The 15,361-nt window shown below is 47.4% G+C and overlaps 2 protein-coding genes across 2 annotated transcripts in view; one reads left to right on the top strand and one right to left on the bottom strand.

The window, feature by feature from the left end:
• LOC142924428 (uncharacterized) overlaps positions 1–15,361 on the top strand; it is a 357,538-nt gene that overhangs the window by 228,780 nt on the left and 113,397 nt on the right. The window lies entirely within an intron of this gene.
• Positions 1–15,361, bottom strand: part of STRC (stereocilin) — a 29,086-nt gene that overhangs the window by 803 nt on the left and 12,922 nt on the right. The window contains exons 11-26 of the mRNA XM_032953408.2: positions 14,921–14,959; positions 14,281–14,448; positions 13,417–13,560; positions 13,103–13,167; positions 12,085–12,208; positions 11,897–11,988; positions 11,338–11,473; positions 9,471–9,670; positions 8,944–9,034; positions 8,320–8,497; positions 6,185–6,348; positions 4,863–5,018; positions 3,614–3,756; positions 2,631–2,779; positions 2,031–2,128; positions 870–1,017 (exon numbers count right to left, since the gene is read on the bottom strand). Coding sequence (XP_032809299.2) covers positions 870–1,017; positions 2,031–2,128; positions 2,631–2,779; positions 3,614–3,756; positions 4,863–5,018; positions 6,185–6,348; positions 8,320–8,497; positions 8,944–9,034; positions 9,471–9,670; positions 11,338–11,473; positions 11,897–11,988; positions 12,085–12,208; positions 13,103–13,167; positions 13,417–13,560; positions 14,281–14,448; positions 14,921–14,959 — 2,095 coding nt within the window. The remainder of the gene's footprint in view (positions 1–869; positions 1,018–2,030; positions 2,129–2,630; positions 2,780–3,613; positions 3,757–4,862; positions 5,019–6,184; positions 6,349–8,319; positions 8,498–8,943; positions 9,035–9,470; positions 9,671–11,337; positions 11,474–11,896; positions 11,989–12,084; positions 12,209–13,102; positions 13,168–13,416; positions 13,561–14,280; positions 14,449–14,920; positions 14,960–15,361) is intronic.

Here is a 15,361-nt window from a genome sequence, read left to right as displayed (position 1 = left end):
GTTTCTAAGTTAAACAAAAAACTAAATGAAATGGAAGGTTATATTTTTATAAGAAAAACTGTATTCCAGGTAAAAAGTTGGTTATCTATTTAAAGATGATAGTGATGCGTGTTTTGCATCGCATTGCATACATCGGGTGTTGCTAACAAGTCGTTAAATTTAACTACAACCATTCACCTGGCTAACACAACCATCTTAATACAATGGGACCTTGCACATGATGAGAGTAAGGTCGAGTGTGTATGCACGGCACAGTGCGGGTGAGCATAAACATTCACATCATTCCACACACACACACAAAGCTCAATGCCAAGAGCAACAACAATAATTTCCAGCCTTTTTCTCATCCACTGCTGGATAAAGGCTTCCCGCACACCATGTCCTCAAATGGGAGTTGAGTGAATGCTGGTCAGTGTGAGTTTGTTTCTGTGGGTGGCCCAGGACTGGTTTAGATATCGCTCGCCACTAAAGTTAGCCATGGCCAGGAATTGAACTCACCAGGTGCATAGCGTCGTGCGCTAAACAACTTGCACCACCAATCACGCCCGAATGGCAGTACAGGCTAGAACATAGCATGGGCCAGAATAGTTTACGAAGGAAAGAGGCATTTGGCAAGAGCACTACAAAAGGCGTGCATAGAAAGGATCTCGGAAGTAGCTCTGTGATATTCGCATCCGCGGGCCACTCCCTAACACGAATGGTTCCACTGCTCTGCAACAGTTCCGATAACACATTTGCGATAAAACGGAGGTGGGCGGGCACAATGACAAAAAGGTATATATTACGGACGCACGCACCCCAGCGCTGAATTACTGCGCGATTTCGAGCACGCGCTGCACGGGATGGAAGACGATCGCACGGCCACTCACCCCGTCCGTCGGGGACCGCCTCCCCGCTGTGCCGCACGTTCAGCAGCGCGTGCCGCTGCAGCGGCGACAGCTGCTCCAGCTGCTCGTCCGTCACCGCCTCCGCCTGCGCCGCCGTGAAGTGCTGCAGGCTGCTCACCTCGAACACCACCTGGGGGAAGGAACACAAAAGGGCTGGGTGGCTCAGTGGGGGTTACTACTGGGGATGTTAGCAATGCATCGTGGCAGGCAATATACGCACCGTGTAAACACATTCTTTGGAGGCGCACGCCAAGCTGCTTTTCCGCGTCGACATTCGGTTGTATTTACGTCGCGGGGCCGTGAGAGACGATGCTTTGGGAAGTCTTCATTGATCATGGCTGATGATGAGGAATGATGCATCTATTGTATTGATTACAATTATATACTTGCGATCCATGCATTGAAACGTGCATGCTGAGAATTGACCATTTACTATTTACACAAATTGTATACAAATTATGAGCCAATGTTAGATCGGGGGTGATAAAGTGGACAAAATTACAAATGAAACAATCACAAAAATTGAATGGTTAAAAATAATCAACCGTTGGATCAAATTGCGACCTCGAATGGTGATAACCAAATTGCTGGGGGCGGGGAGGGGTGAATCTTCGCGTGTCAGAGCACTGAGCTGCCACCACACAGATCCTGGGATCAAATTCAGGACACAATCCCGTCATTGAACCGGAACTCTCTCGTGCTGTGAGTTGATGGTCGCAGCCCAGTCACCAATAACCTCACGAATAGACCATCATTTAATGTGCTTTATCACTTAATTAACCTCACGAATAAACCATCATATTTAATTTGCTTTATCGCTTAGTTTGGAATATATAAGTAACGTATGAGGGGTAATCCAAACATTTAAGCTGTCCCGGTGCAGCTCGCTCAGGGAACCGGTGGATTTAGACACGCGGCGTGGACTTGTGGAACGCACTTCGTATAAGGTGGGGGCACCACAGTGGCGAGATGTTAACTACCTCGCCTGGTATACAGAAGGTCGTGGGTTCGATCTCGACCCTGACGCCTGCTGTATATTTAGAGTTTGCGTGTCTCTCCGTGGTCGTGTTTTGGATTTCTCTCTGGGTTGGGTCCTCCGTTTTTTTCCTCCACATCTAGAAACGTGCATTGTTGATTACTTACAGCAAATTTCCGTGGAGGCATAATTGCAATGGCAGTCGATGTGAGGCCCTCGATTTGTTCTTTGACCAAGGCCGACAGGACCACATCGGGGAGACCAACTGCAACATAAAACAAGATGAGGCAACATTCCATTGATTGAAATCTTTGCAAAGTGTGCCTTTATCCACTAGTGATTGATGGCCTCTTCCCACCATGCATGTATGTAAGTATGTTGAACTGCTTTCGCAAAGTACTGAGCCAACAGTGCTAATCGGAGGTGCAGGGGAAGGACAACAAACTGAACACAAAAAGCAGATCTAAAGAAATGAATTACCATGTTGGCAACGGGCCATACATCACCACGTTGGTCATTGTGGTTTGGTGAATAGCAAGGTTGGGGGGAGAACGCATGACAGCTCAGATATCACTCGTAATTGATGTTAGCCGTGACCAGGAATCGAACTCAGGGACTAAGGTCACCTGGTCCATAGTGCAGTGCGCTAACTACTGTGCATGACAACTTCCCCCCAACCTCGATTGCCACCGAAGCCAGATTTAATTCCCTAAAGCGTGCGAATCATACGAAGTTGAACTCTGACAACAGACCCGATCGTGTGGTACCTGCAACAGACCCGATCTCCGTGAACACCTCCAGACCCCAGTTGCTTGGGAGGCCAAAGGCTGAGGAGCTCATTGCCACCTTGACCAAGGAGTTGAGCTGGGCCTCTGTGCAGCGCAGGCTCAGCCTTCCGATCGCCAGGGCTGCCCGACTGCACACAATTTCGGTGGCACGCACACCCATCTCACTGTCCAAGGCTTTCTATGCTTGGTTTTCTGTTTCATGCGAAGCCTCCTTTAGCACAGTACAATTATTCCGGCTACTCCAAACACTAATTCGGTCGAAGTTGGAACATCGTTGTAATGTCTGGAATGGATCGCGTCGTTCTTACCTCACCACACCTGATGGAGTTCAATGTCTCAGAACAGTCAGGTTCATTAATGATCCAGCTCTCACTCGATTCACTCCGGTCACTCGCTCACCACCTCGCTTATCGCTCTTCTGTCGCAAACTACCACGGTTACTGCTCTCATAAACTTCACTAACTCATTCCTCCACCCGTGCCGAGTGTGGAAAAGTAGGCTAAAATACCCTCGAGAGGAGCTCTCCAGAGCTGCCTCGAGTGTGCAGGCTCTTCCACCAGGAGTGGTGCGAGCGAGAAATTCCAGGGCCTCACATTTACCCTGAAAATTTTGACAAATGTATTTCCTTCCCTGATATAAATATGCATGTACCTCGCACGTGGTCTCCACTTGGGTGGGGAAGTGAGCCCAGTTTTCCCCCTTAATAGGGCCCTGTCACGCCGAAATCGGGTTGCTGTTTGCGTAATTTCTGTCCCCCCTCCGTTCTATGATCGGCGTATTGTGCCGGGCATGTGTTGAGTTGTAGAAATAAAAAAAAGCCAAAAGTGTTTTGTGGCATCTACCGAAGGTGCACCTCCACCTCCCCGCCTCTCTCTCTCTTCACAGAATCCCAAGGCTCTTAAGAATTGAATCACGCCCTCTGCCCTCTGTTTTTTTCTAGCAAATGTTCCCGGCCCTCTGACCTGTACTGCCGCGCGTTGATGCGCGAGATGTCGGTCGGCGTCATGCCGCAGATGAAGTGTCCCAGCATCACCAGATCGGTCGAGTCCATCTCCGCCACCGATGACCCACTCCTTTGTACGAAACTCCGGAAACCTGCCACCAACTGCAGCCAAGCGACAGGACATCAAAGTGTGCTCGCAGTGAAATGCGCGAGCCACCACTCCAACCCAGGCGGTGGTAATCCCATGTACAGCCTTTAACAGGCTGTTTGGGGCAAGTGCCATTAACAAGCACCAATAAAGGCTGGCACGGCACATGAAGGGGTGGGCGGCTAACACCACAACACCACACCCGTGGCGATGTTTATACACCACACGAGGTACTCAATTTAAGGTTGAGTCGACCTTGGGGAGGATCAGAACTGGTTCCAATATTCGCCACTGTTATTGGTCGTGAGCAGGAAAAAAAGTCAGATCGTCGGGGGTTAGAGTGCAGTGCACTGATCACTGGACTACCGATAATGAGGTTGAAATACATCACATTAGTCCATTTAACATGAGAACACATGTCAGTTTCATACAAACTTTTTGACAGAAAATGTAAATGTACCTCCTTTCATCATTTTGGCAAATAATCGTTTATAATGGTTTTTAAATTAGCATGCATATAGCATTGCAAATAAAAGATTGACTTCTGTGCAGGAGGATGTTTCGCTGCCCAAACCAAGGTTAATTCAGTGTAAGTTTAGTAAATAAAAATTTCACACGTGGCTTGGCGTTCAATCACACGCAACAAGCATGAGCAATACAAACGTTAGGTTTAACAATGAAAGATTAATCATACATGTTAGTGATGACCTCTCAAAGCACAGTGTGGGGTGAGTGGGATGACCAGGGGGTGAGAGTGGGGTAAGTGCGAGATGAGCGTGGCATGAATGAGAGCCTAGTGGCGTGAGTGTGAGGTGAGTGTGGGGTGAGCATATGATGAGTGGTGTTAGCGTAGGGTGAGCGAGTGGTGAGCGTGAGGCAAGCATGGGGCAAATATGGGGTGAGTGCAAATAAAACATGGGGTGAGCATGGGGCTAGCATGCGGTGAGCATGTGGTATGTATGTAAATTGAACTTTTTTCGCACTGTACTTAGCCAACCGTGCTAATCAGAGCTGCGGGAGAGTGTGTGGTGAGTGTTGGGTGAGACCGGGGTGACCGTCTGGTGAGCGTGTGGCGGGCGTGTGGTGAGTGCGTAATTAGAGCGGGGTGAGCTTGGGGCACCTGTTTGCGGTCCCATCCCTCGAGGGCACCCAGTGAGGCCAGGGCGGCCGGGTCGGTGAGGTCCAGCTCAAGCAGCTCGCGCGGGGTGAGACGCGTCGCAGCGCGGCCCAGCTGCTGAATAATCGCGGGGGGCAGCCGCGCTGCTCCGCCATGCAACTGCGGGGGGGGGGGGGGCAACAGAAGAAAGGAGGCGGCATCGTCATCATCATCGTTGTCGTCACCCTCATCATCCAAGACATTAACATCATCTCTGGAATCACCAGTAGCTTCGTCGGCACTCTTGCCATCATAATCATCATCATCACCGGTATCATCAACATGATCACAAAAATCAATGTAATCAGCAGCATCATATTCATCATCGGCAGTATGATCCATTGGTATCATCATCATGCTCACCATCATTGGTATCGTAATAGCCACCAGCAAAAAAATCATCATCATAATCATCAGCAGCATCACAATCTTGTTGTTTCCAGGTTTGTTATCCATGCTCGTAATCCAGCAATTCAGAAGTGGGGTTGGTAGATCATGAAGAGAGGGGAGCACGGATTTGTGGGATGCCCCCCTGCAGAAGCAATGAGGTGGGTGCCTGCATGGGGCAGTAAAGCAAGCAGGTTTCTAACAACCCATCCACATCCAGGGCTTGAGCGCAGCACTTCCCCCGGTTTCCACCCATTAACACACAAAAATACTTACAGCGGTTTTGACCTCAAGGAAACATATGCTAATCGAGCAGAGAACACCTAATCCCCGCAGAGCCTTTAAGATGAGATATCGTTAATTATATTACCGACGAATAAAGGGGCCCCAACACTTACAAATGTGTAAGCGGCTACACAGGTCAAGTGTGCATCAGTAAAGTGGGGGTTTTTATTTCAAGCTTCGTGACAAATGAATGAAAGCCATGATACACGATGGCAATTTTAGGGCAACCGTTGCCAGCATCTGTCACCGAAAACAGTCGCCGCATCGTTTTCTATTGTAAAACATTTAGTTACCTGAATCTGGACCAAACCCGAGAGAGGCCGTTTGGCACGAATGGACAACTGGGATGGCAAATAAAAATCAGATCACAGACTGAGGTCACATGACTACCTGAGGTTGAGCGTTGTGCAAAACAATATTTTTTTAGGCAAGCACACCCTGCTTTCATTGACCAGACAGAACTCTGACAGGACTCGCCGCTCTACGCCACGAAGTTGCCATGGCTGCTCATAGCGAATGCGCTGCCGGTGACGATTGCCCGTGACGACTGCCCTAAACTTGCCCCTATTGTATCATGCTATTAAATGGGAGAGACGGGTGACCAAGAGGTTGACCTGTCCCACTCTCTGCATTATGGCCGTCAGCTGCTCGGGCGAGAGGTATTCGTCGGCCCCCAGTGTCTCCAGGCAGTCGTAGAAATCCTTCCCAGACATCCGCACCAGCTGGCCCGGGGTCCACACCGCGGGGAATGTGGCCTTGACGTCGGCGCACGTCGGAGCTGAGAAGGAGGAGCACCAGCAGCACAGGGTAAACACGTCTCCAGCGTCGCCTCACCAAGCTAGACAAGGGTTAGGCACAACTCGGGATAGCTGAAATTGGGACGGAATGATACTAGATGAATAATTAAGTCGACACCACAAACACTCCGACCGAAATTCTCTTCACACGGTAATTAATCTGCGCAGTAATAGCGTGAAGTGCTATGGTTATCTTGTGTAGGAAATTCGAAATGCCCTGCTTATATGAAGATGCTATTCCTGAATTTCGTAATACAGTTAATAAATCCATAATAGAAGTTTTTGGGTTAGATCGCGTAAATATATAAATGTGTCGTTAAAACCCGCCACCACCCGACACAGCCAACTAGTAAGGGTTGTCACATAAACAGAGCGTGGCCAATTCGTCACTAGTACAGCAACACCGGTGTATTGGAGAGCCAAGCCACAACATTTACAAACTGAGTACGACGTTTCGCCAGTAATTACAACTAGCTTCATCAGGCAACAGCCAGATTTGTGGAGAAGTCTTACTGCTTCGTTCCTTATATAGAGGCGTAGATGTGGTGACCACCCTTCTGCGCTCTTGCACAATGATGGGGCGGGCGGGATTAATGAGGCAATGTACAATATGCATGTGCATTATGCGAGCTCTTTGAACTTGTCCTTCCTGTCTATTTTGTTTATTAAAATAGCCCTATCAACGGTAATTCCTATTGAAGTACGCTGCCCTTTGTAGGTGTGCATTTAAATAAAGTTATTATGATTTCTTTCAATTTAGTCTTGGGCAGTAGTAGCTAGTTTTGCACAAAACTTCAACTTTATAAAAATCATATAGGAATAGGTTTTACCCTTTTAACTGGCACAAAAACTTACACCTTTATTCAAGGCATCATGTTTGCAATAACCACAACACAAGCAGTCAAAATGCAAACAAAAAAGACAACTCTGATAATAATATGCACTGTCCTTGAATTTGATTGGTCCACACCCGAGACAGTGCATATTATTATCAGAGTTGTCTTTTTTGTTTGCATTTTGACTGTTTGTGTTGTGGTTATTGCAAACATGATGCCTTGAATAAAGGTGTCAGTTTTCGTGCCAGTTAAAAGGGTAAAACCTATTCCTATATCTTGTTACTGGCAAAGGAGGTCTCATAATGAAAATTATAAAAATAAATTGACTGTCCTTGTTGGCACGCGTGTTCTGCTACTGCTGACAGCTGCATTTGGGAGAATTTAATATTTCTCTGATGTTCTTTTCGTCTCGTGCTGATCATTCGTCCTGTTTGCCCAGCATAACATTTACCACACGTGCAGTTAATCCTGTACACACCTTCTGTTGATAGTTTCGGTAATACATCTTTTGTACCAGATATTAAATTCTGTATTGTATGTACCGTGCCAAACCTGACTCGGATGTTTTGTTTTGAAAGCCTATCTGTTAAACTGACAGTTAAGAGAACTGCTGTGTATAGTATTATTGTTATTGTGCTTGTTTACCCAGAAAAGTCTTACTGAGTCTCATGACACTTTTTTGGAGGGTCCTGCCAAGTTTTCATAGTAGGGGGCAAAGATTGCTGCGTATAATCCAAATGTGTACTGTACTACTAGCAATTCTCAAGCTATACACAGCATGTACTTATCTATCGCATGGCATTTGGTGAATCCATGCTCTTGAATGCCATGCATATCCATACGTTATACCAGGTCGCTCTCTCTCTCATTGTCAACCCCAACCATTACCCCACCCTTTGCCTGTACAAGCCTAGCCTTAGGCCCGAACATTTTAAACTAGGACCCAAATCCAACATTTTCCCAAATGCTTCGGGACATTGGCACGGACAGCCTTTCTGAAACCGGGCAGACCCAGCAGAAACTGGGAAGCTTGGTAGCTTTCCCGATTGCCTATTAAAACCTGCCCGACATACATCTCCACAGTCGGAGCTACCATCTGCAGGCCACCGCCCTCACCTCCACGCTGCCCGTGCTCCATGTGGGAGCTCCGCTCGGCGAGAGCGCGAGCCTTGCTGAGCAGGCCCAGTCGGGCCCTCTCCCCGAGGCGATGCGTGCACGCCCTTCCCACGGCGCTTGCCTCCCAGCGCCACTGCGCCCGCAGCACGAACTCCACCACCTCCATACTCAGCACCTCCTGCGGCAGGCAGCGTGGGGGGGTGAGGGGGAAAATTCAAGGACTCGTTGGTTAACCGGACGCACACAGAGAAGTGCTTTTTAATCAGACAGGTGAGATGGCGTATGCCTGTAATTCAGTCACTTGGATGGGGGTTGGTAGCTCCAACAGAGATCGAATTTGTGCGATATATTCACTGGCAGGGTAATGTCTGAGACTGCCATGGCAGAGTGACGGTACAAATCTGCCACATTTTAAAATGACCCACAAATGACAGTACTTAATCGGATAAAACCATATAGCTACATCATCCGCTTACTGGCAAGCTATATCCATCTGTGAAACACAGTGCCTTCACGGGAGCCTCTGTGCCAAAAAATGTCGTGAATATAAAATGTACAAATGATTCATATTATTATAAGAGTCTCTGTTGTGCAGTGACGTATATGCCACCAGGTGACACCCACCTTGGGCAGCTGGTAGATGTCTTCCAGAGGCAGGGCGAGAACCAACCTTCCCAGCTGCTCCACGGTAGCCAGACTCCACATGTCAGCACCCCTGCAGAAGCAGCACCACAGCGTTCACCGTATGTGGTGGATGGCTAGGACGGACAGAACTTGACCCCCTCAATCTCTCTAACACAGCTTGCATTCAAACACAGCCTCTGCAGAAAAAAAACCCATTTCGAAGCTGGATTCAGGTGATGATTTTATTTGATTTAAAATAAGTCTCGAATGGAATTTACTTCTACCACTACAATTTTTTATTTTACCAGGAAATGCCGGCTGAGTTATATAGCGCTTTTTCAGAAGCGACCTGGCCACAAATGATAGCTCAACACAGTGGCTCATCGCATGTCAATTTTATAGCAGATGTATACTCTAAACGCATGTTTCTAAATATGGAACCAGAGGACCCTGAGAAAAATCCACACGACCACGGGGAGAGCAACACGCAAACTCCATGTATACAGGCGGTGTTACACATCACTGACCCGAGGGCATCGTTCTGCGTGAGGATGAGTCCCAGGGCGTCAAGCGTTGGGGCCGGGAGGCAGTACCCGTGCAGCTCGCCCAACCGCAACAGCAGCTCCGGGCGAGACATCCTGCGCAACACTTCCTCCTCCATGAAGCCCACGAGGAAGCCCAGCAAGTCGAGGTACTCGCCGCCAATCTGCGCAATGGCTGGCAGCGGCTGCAAACGTATGGAGGGAAGGGACGGAGAAGGAAGAGTGTAATTCTCGCCACGGATACTCCATGGGTTTCTCAAACTCCGGTGCTTGCCTCCTACTGTGCTGCAGGCCACAGGCAGTGCCACAGTTTTATAAGTGGAGGGGATGACTGACTCGGTGATGGTAAGGCGGGGGGGGGGGGGGGGTGACTTTGTGAGAGAAGAGATGCCTCAGATGCGGAGCTGTAGCCGAGGAACATGGCATGAGGCAGCTTTTAATAGGCCAGCAAACACAGGTTTAAATCTTCGATTTAGATTGTAGTATTACGGCAACAGCATCTGTCCACTCCCCCCACCCACTCCACTGTGATGCCACCTACGGCACAGGCTTGACATTTGACACATCTGGAGCACGCAACAACGAATAAGGACTTAATTCTCGATTTGAGAAAGGATTGACGGACGTGGAAAAAGTGGAGTGGAGGAGGCGAGTGGAGCCAGGAGCGGCTTCTTGGTGTTTGCAAACGTTCTCTGCGTTCGGGTTGTTGCCGCGTGATATTCGGCGGCATTACCTCTAACGTCACGTCCCACGTGCTCGGAGATTCAGACAGGTACTGGGAGTTTTTATCTGTTCCGGGAAGAAGCTCCCGGCGACACGTCGAGCGAAACGTTGCACATCGGGCCGAACGACACAGCGGCACAACCCGAAAACACATCTGAGCGCTGCACAGCACAGCCGCGAAAAAAACGAGAACCCGCGGAGTCGAGTCTTCTGTGCACGTTCCAACGACGTGCGCTTGCTGAAGAAGGGCTCCACCTGCCGAGCGAGAGGCAGCCCTTGCGAGAGCCGCTGCTCGAGCTGGTTTACAATTCAGCCCATTGCTGCTGTTTTACCGCACGACGCGCTTGTTCTAGCCCAGTGGCCCACAGAGTGTGGTCCGCGACGGTCCTCCGGGTGGGGCCGCGGTGGCTGTGATGCAAATGCACAGGTTGATGATCCGGAAATAATTGTTTCGGACATTCATTCATATTTTACTTATGATATTTGATTGAAAAAGGGTGTGAGGCAAACCACCCAGATCAAACAACCCTAACCCTAAGATCTAAATCCCCCCCCCCCACCCCCACCTTCAAAATAAAAGTTTTAAAATATTTGTATGTTCCGGTAATATGAAGAATTTCGTATCACTGGTATTTAGAGATAAGTGAATGTGTTTTGTCACCATGAGTAGGGGGCTTGGTGGTCCGTGGAAATGTTTTCTTCTTTCGCACCGTACATAGCCAACCATGCAAATCGACGGTGTGGGGGAAGGACAACAAACTAAACACAAAAAAGCAGTTTTTAAAAAATGTGTGAGGCTCTAGCGCAAATTTCCCCTTTTGCCCCTTGCCCTTGGCGGCCCCTTTTTGCTGGACATCTCATCTTGTAGTCCACTGCTGCGATGCTCTAATAATCAACTTCCGTGTCAGCATGGGCCCATGTGGTGGGCAAGGAGCTGAAGCTACAGAAGTGTGAATGTCTACTCGATGTTACCGCTCACAGCTGAGAGCTGGAATAATAAGAAGGGCGTAAAGCTGTTTGGTTCTTTAGCTGGTGGCCAGAGCACGATTGGGACACGTGTGCACATTTCCTTTGCTCAGGAGCAATCGCTGGAGAAATTATGTGAAGAAAAAAATAGCACTGTGCTCACCATCTGCTCCAAGATTGTTTTTGTCAGCTGCCTCTGCTTGGACGGTTCCAGATTGAGGAAGTGAATTTGGTTTTGGGTGATGATGTCCACAGCCATCTTGAATGCTTTGCTGGGAAATGAGGACAACGTTTTCATCCTAAACAGTAAAACACAAAACATTGCACCGTTATTAGATTATAATATAATAATAATGACTACTATTATTTTAACCAGTATAATTACTATGTTGTACATATTGATTAAATGTTTATTCTATGGTGTCAGAGCAATTGTTAGCTGAAGATACGAATGAATGAAAATCTGCATGAACAAGGAACATCAGAAAAAAACATGCTTATTATACCTGTGTCAGCAGTGGTACACAAGCACCAATAACAAACCCACAACACTTCTGAATAACACTGTCCTAAAGATAAAATATTAGGCAACATTTCGGGCAACGGCCCTTCTTCATGGCAGTGTTATTGATGAATGCGCTGAATGAACACTGGATATTTTTTCACGTGATATATTACTGTTTCAAAAAATATTGTCTATATTTTATCTTTATGTCACTTACGGCAATTCCATGACAAGCTGAGGTCCCATCAAGATTATTTCTTCCACGGTTATTTCAGATTTGTTTTCAATCCAAGCCACAATGCACTTGCACTGTGGACATTTAGAAAAGTCATGTGTAAATTGAGGCCACGACAGCCTTCATAAACCAACATTCAGTCATCAGCTATGCCCATGCGAGACTCTCACCAGAGATGTCCTGACCACCTCCGCCACCAACAACAGGTGATGCACCAAACCCATAAACTCAGGATCCTGGGAAAATTCCATCAAAGTCTCACAGTCCACACCTTGAAAAACCGTCCCCAGAGACCTGGGTGAACAAATATATATGTTATTGTCACACTGTTCATTCATGTATTGACAATGTCACATTTTACCTAAGTTCGGCTGAACAACGTGGCTCTCAAAAAGGATTTCATTAGCAAAGAGGTTTTATTTTAATGATGGTGCTTTGTCTTGCTGTTCATATTTCCAGAACCAACGCGAGAACAAGGATAAGCAAATGCACAAATAATAAATAACAACAATGAAATCTGCTTTCCATCGTGCAAGTTAGTTTAATGAGAGTGCATGAGCTGACCTGGAGATGTGCATACGAATATTGAGCAAAGTGATTGGTTGTGATTCCTCACTAAAGACGCCTACTGACAGACAACTCAAAATAAGCATGAGTGTCATTTTGTAGAATTATAAATAACAAAACAAATATGCAGACGACACGTCCGCTTTACACATCCATCTTTTTCGATAAACAATTCAAAGTAAATCTTAGCCAGCCCCTCAGCCTCACGGCCTTCTGGGAGCGGATGGCCACTCCTGGAAGGGAGATGTTATTGTCTGCTGCTGATAGACAAATAAATTACAATATTTTTCCAATCATTATTAAATATTTTAAAATGTTTACTTTAATCATCATATTATGATATACTGAAACATGTTCTTTGTTTGTCCATTATTTACCTTTTATTTGCCTATACTTTGCACTCCTATCGTGTTTGTGTATTGTTTGTTGTTTTAACGTTCTGACCCGCCCCTACTGGACATCTGTGAAAAAAGAGCATTAGAGCTCATCGGATTTCTCCAGCATAAATACATGTTATGATTCTGACAAGGCAGAACAATGATGAGCCGCTGTGCAGGTGCATGGCCACGGTGGATATATGACACCGAATCATCGCTGATCCCTTACAGTAAGATCCCTTACAGTATAAATTCCTTTTTCAGTTTTCCACTGTGCCCCTTGAGAATCCTTCTGAAAAGGGACTGTGCCTGCAACAAAAAGTTCAGAAAAAACGAACGTTATATATAAACACAACAAAACATAAATAGCGAGTGAGCACTGGTGCCATCATCATCAGCCATGAATTATCTACCGCTGGATCATGGCCTTTCTATCACCATTACCATCCATCACAGTCTTGTGATGCAACGATCCAACAACCACTGCTGCCACACACAGACCCAGAGCGGGCACTGACTCCTGAATCTACCTGCTTGGAAAAAGGGGCCCACACACACCTGGTGAGGAGTCCAGTTTATGTCGGCGAGTGCCGGAAGCCTGGCAGCATGCGCCGGGTAGCGGAAGTCCAGGTCAACCAACGGCAGATCAGACAGCAGCGGGCCGAGTCGCGCGATCCACTCCAGGCAGTCGATCTTGGAGCGCTGGGGTAAAGTCAAAGGATTCAGCATAGACCCTGTGGTGTACCGCCCAAGAGTGCACCGCTTTACAAGATTAACTGCTTTTACAATGTGTCATATGATACAGAGTTGGCCGGGTGGTTCAGACACTGAGCGGGCACCACTGGGATTCTGGGTTGGGTTCCAGGGAACCACTGCGTAATTAAGCATGGTGATTATGATCAATGACTTTGAAAAAAAGCATCACATTACATTTGTTTCTTCATGTAAATAGGCTTATTCCAGCTATGAGACGTAAACATTCAGGTTTGATTGATATGTGATGACCTTTGCAGGTGATCAAAAGATGTTCCCCTCGTGTGGATAAAGAGGTCTATTGTAGTAGTTTCTGTGACGCCAACTTTGTCGGGCTAATTTGTGATTCGAGGTGAAGGGCCCATTCAGACAAACGCCTATTTTGCGAGGGAGACTTGGGGGGGGGAAAGGAAATCCTGCCGTGAATGAACAAAAGAGCCAGGTGAGGGAGGCCGACCCTAAATAGTTGTTTTTCATTATTGTTTTTTTGCGACTCAACACGAGCGCAGTACAAAGCACCGGTCACAGTACAAGGGGGGAGAACAGAAACTCTGTGACCAAAAATCCGAGATTGGCGGCGCAAGGGCCTAACGAGGTTGGGAAATTCTGTCTCTCTGACCCCCACCCAAGTGGGGACCCACGGGCGAGAACAACGGGGAGCATGCTGACCCTGAATGTTGAGATGATGGCCGTCCTCTGTGCGGCACGCAGGCAGCCAGCATGGGGCCTCACCGCCGGCCAGCCCTGGGTGAGGGCCGCCGGGGGCAGAGTGCGCAGCACAGATGGCGGGAGCCCACACACCAGGCTGCCCAGCTGCCCCACGACCTGCGCCGTCAGCTGGGCGAGAAGAGGCACACACGCTGTGTGAGCACAACTTTGGCGACCTTGAATAATCATCATCAATTGTTATTCTTTGGCATCATTATCATCAGTGCTGAGTAATCCACTGCTGAATTGAGGTCTCCCCAACCGTTACCATTTCTTGCTGTCCTGGGAGGTAACAATCTATGCCTTCAGGCGTGCTCCCTCCTTTGGCTGCCACTCTCTCGTTAGTGTCGACGCCGAGGCCTTACTGGTCGGACATTCCTCCTATCTTGATTCACTTAAATTCGACCACATGTGGTATCATAGGTTCAACACGAAACAATGTTGGCAATTATACTAACCTAAATAATAAGCACTATCCAAGTTAGTTAACAAAACATTAAACCTGCTTGAAATCAATCTCTCTGCATTCAGTGCAGTGGTATAAATGGTGTTTCAAAACGGCTGCAGTGAACGCCTCATGTAACGAAATAACATTTCTTACTTGTCTCTCGTGAATGAATTTTTCAGCAAGCACTCGAGCCTGCAATACAATACATACCATACGTTCAAAATAAACAGATGCACACACACAAATACGCACACGTGTAAAAACATTTAACGGGGTGGTTTCAAATACATTATCATTAAATGTTTCCTATTGTCCCACCCTCCCTCTATCCTTGGTCTTTCCATAGCATTCTAGATTTGAAGCTTTCGTGACTCCAAGGATTCATACTCTTTGTTTTTTTTCGGTAAAGTCACGTTGGTAAAATAAAATAGAACAATGAAATCACGACGTTTCGAAGGCAACACAAGCTTCCGTCTTCAGGTGGAACAGTCACAGCAGAATTTCTGTGTCAAGTGCACAGTTCCGAGACGACTTGGATTATATATAGGTCAGGGGGGGGGGCAGAAAGGGACGTGGGTGGGTGGGAGGGCTGAG

The sequence above is a fragment of the Petromyzon marinus genome, chromosome 13 (genome assembly GCF_048934315.1).
Source record: "Petromyzon marinus isolate PM22_M1 ecotype Great Lakes invasive population chromosome 13, UKy_Petmar_22M1.pri1.0, whole genome shotgun sequence".
NCBI lineage: Eukaryota > Metazoa > Chordata > Hyperoartia > Petromyzontiformes > Petromyzontidae > Petromyzon > Petromyzon marinus.
This window is presented reverse-complemented; position numbering and strand designations above follow the sequence as displayed.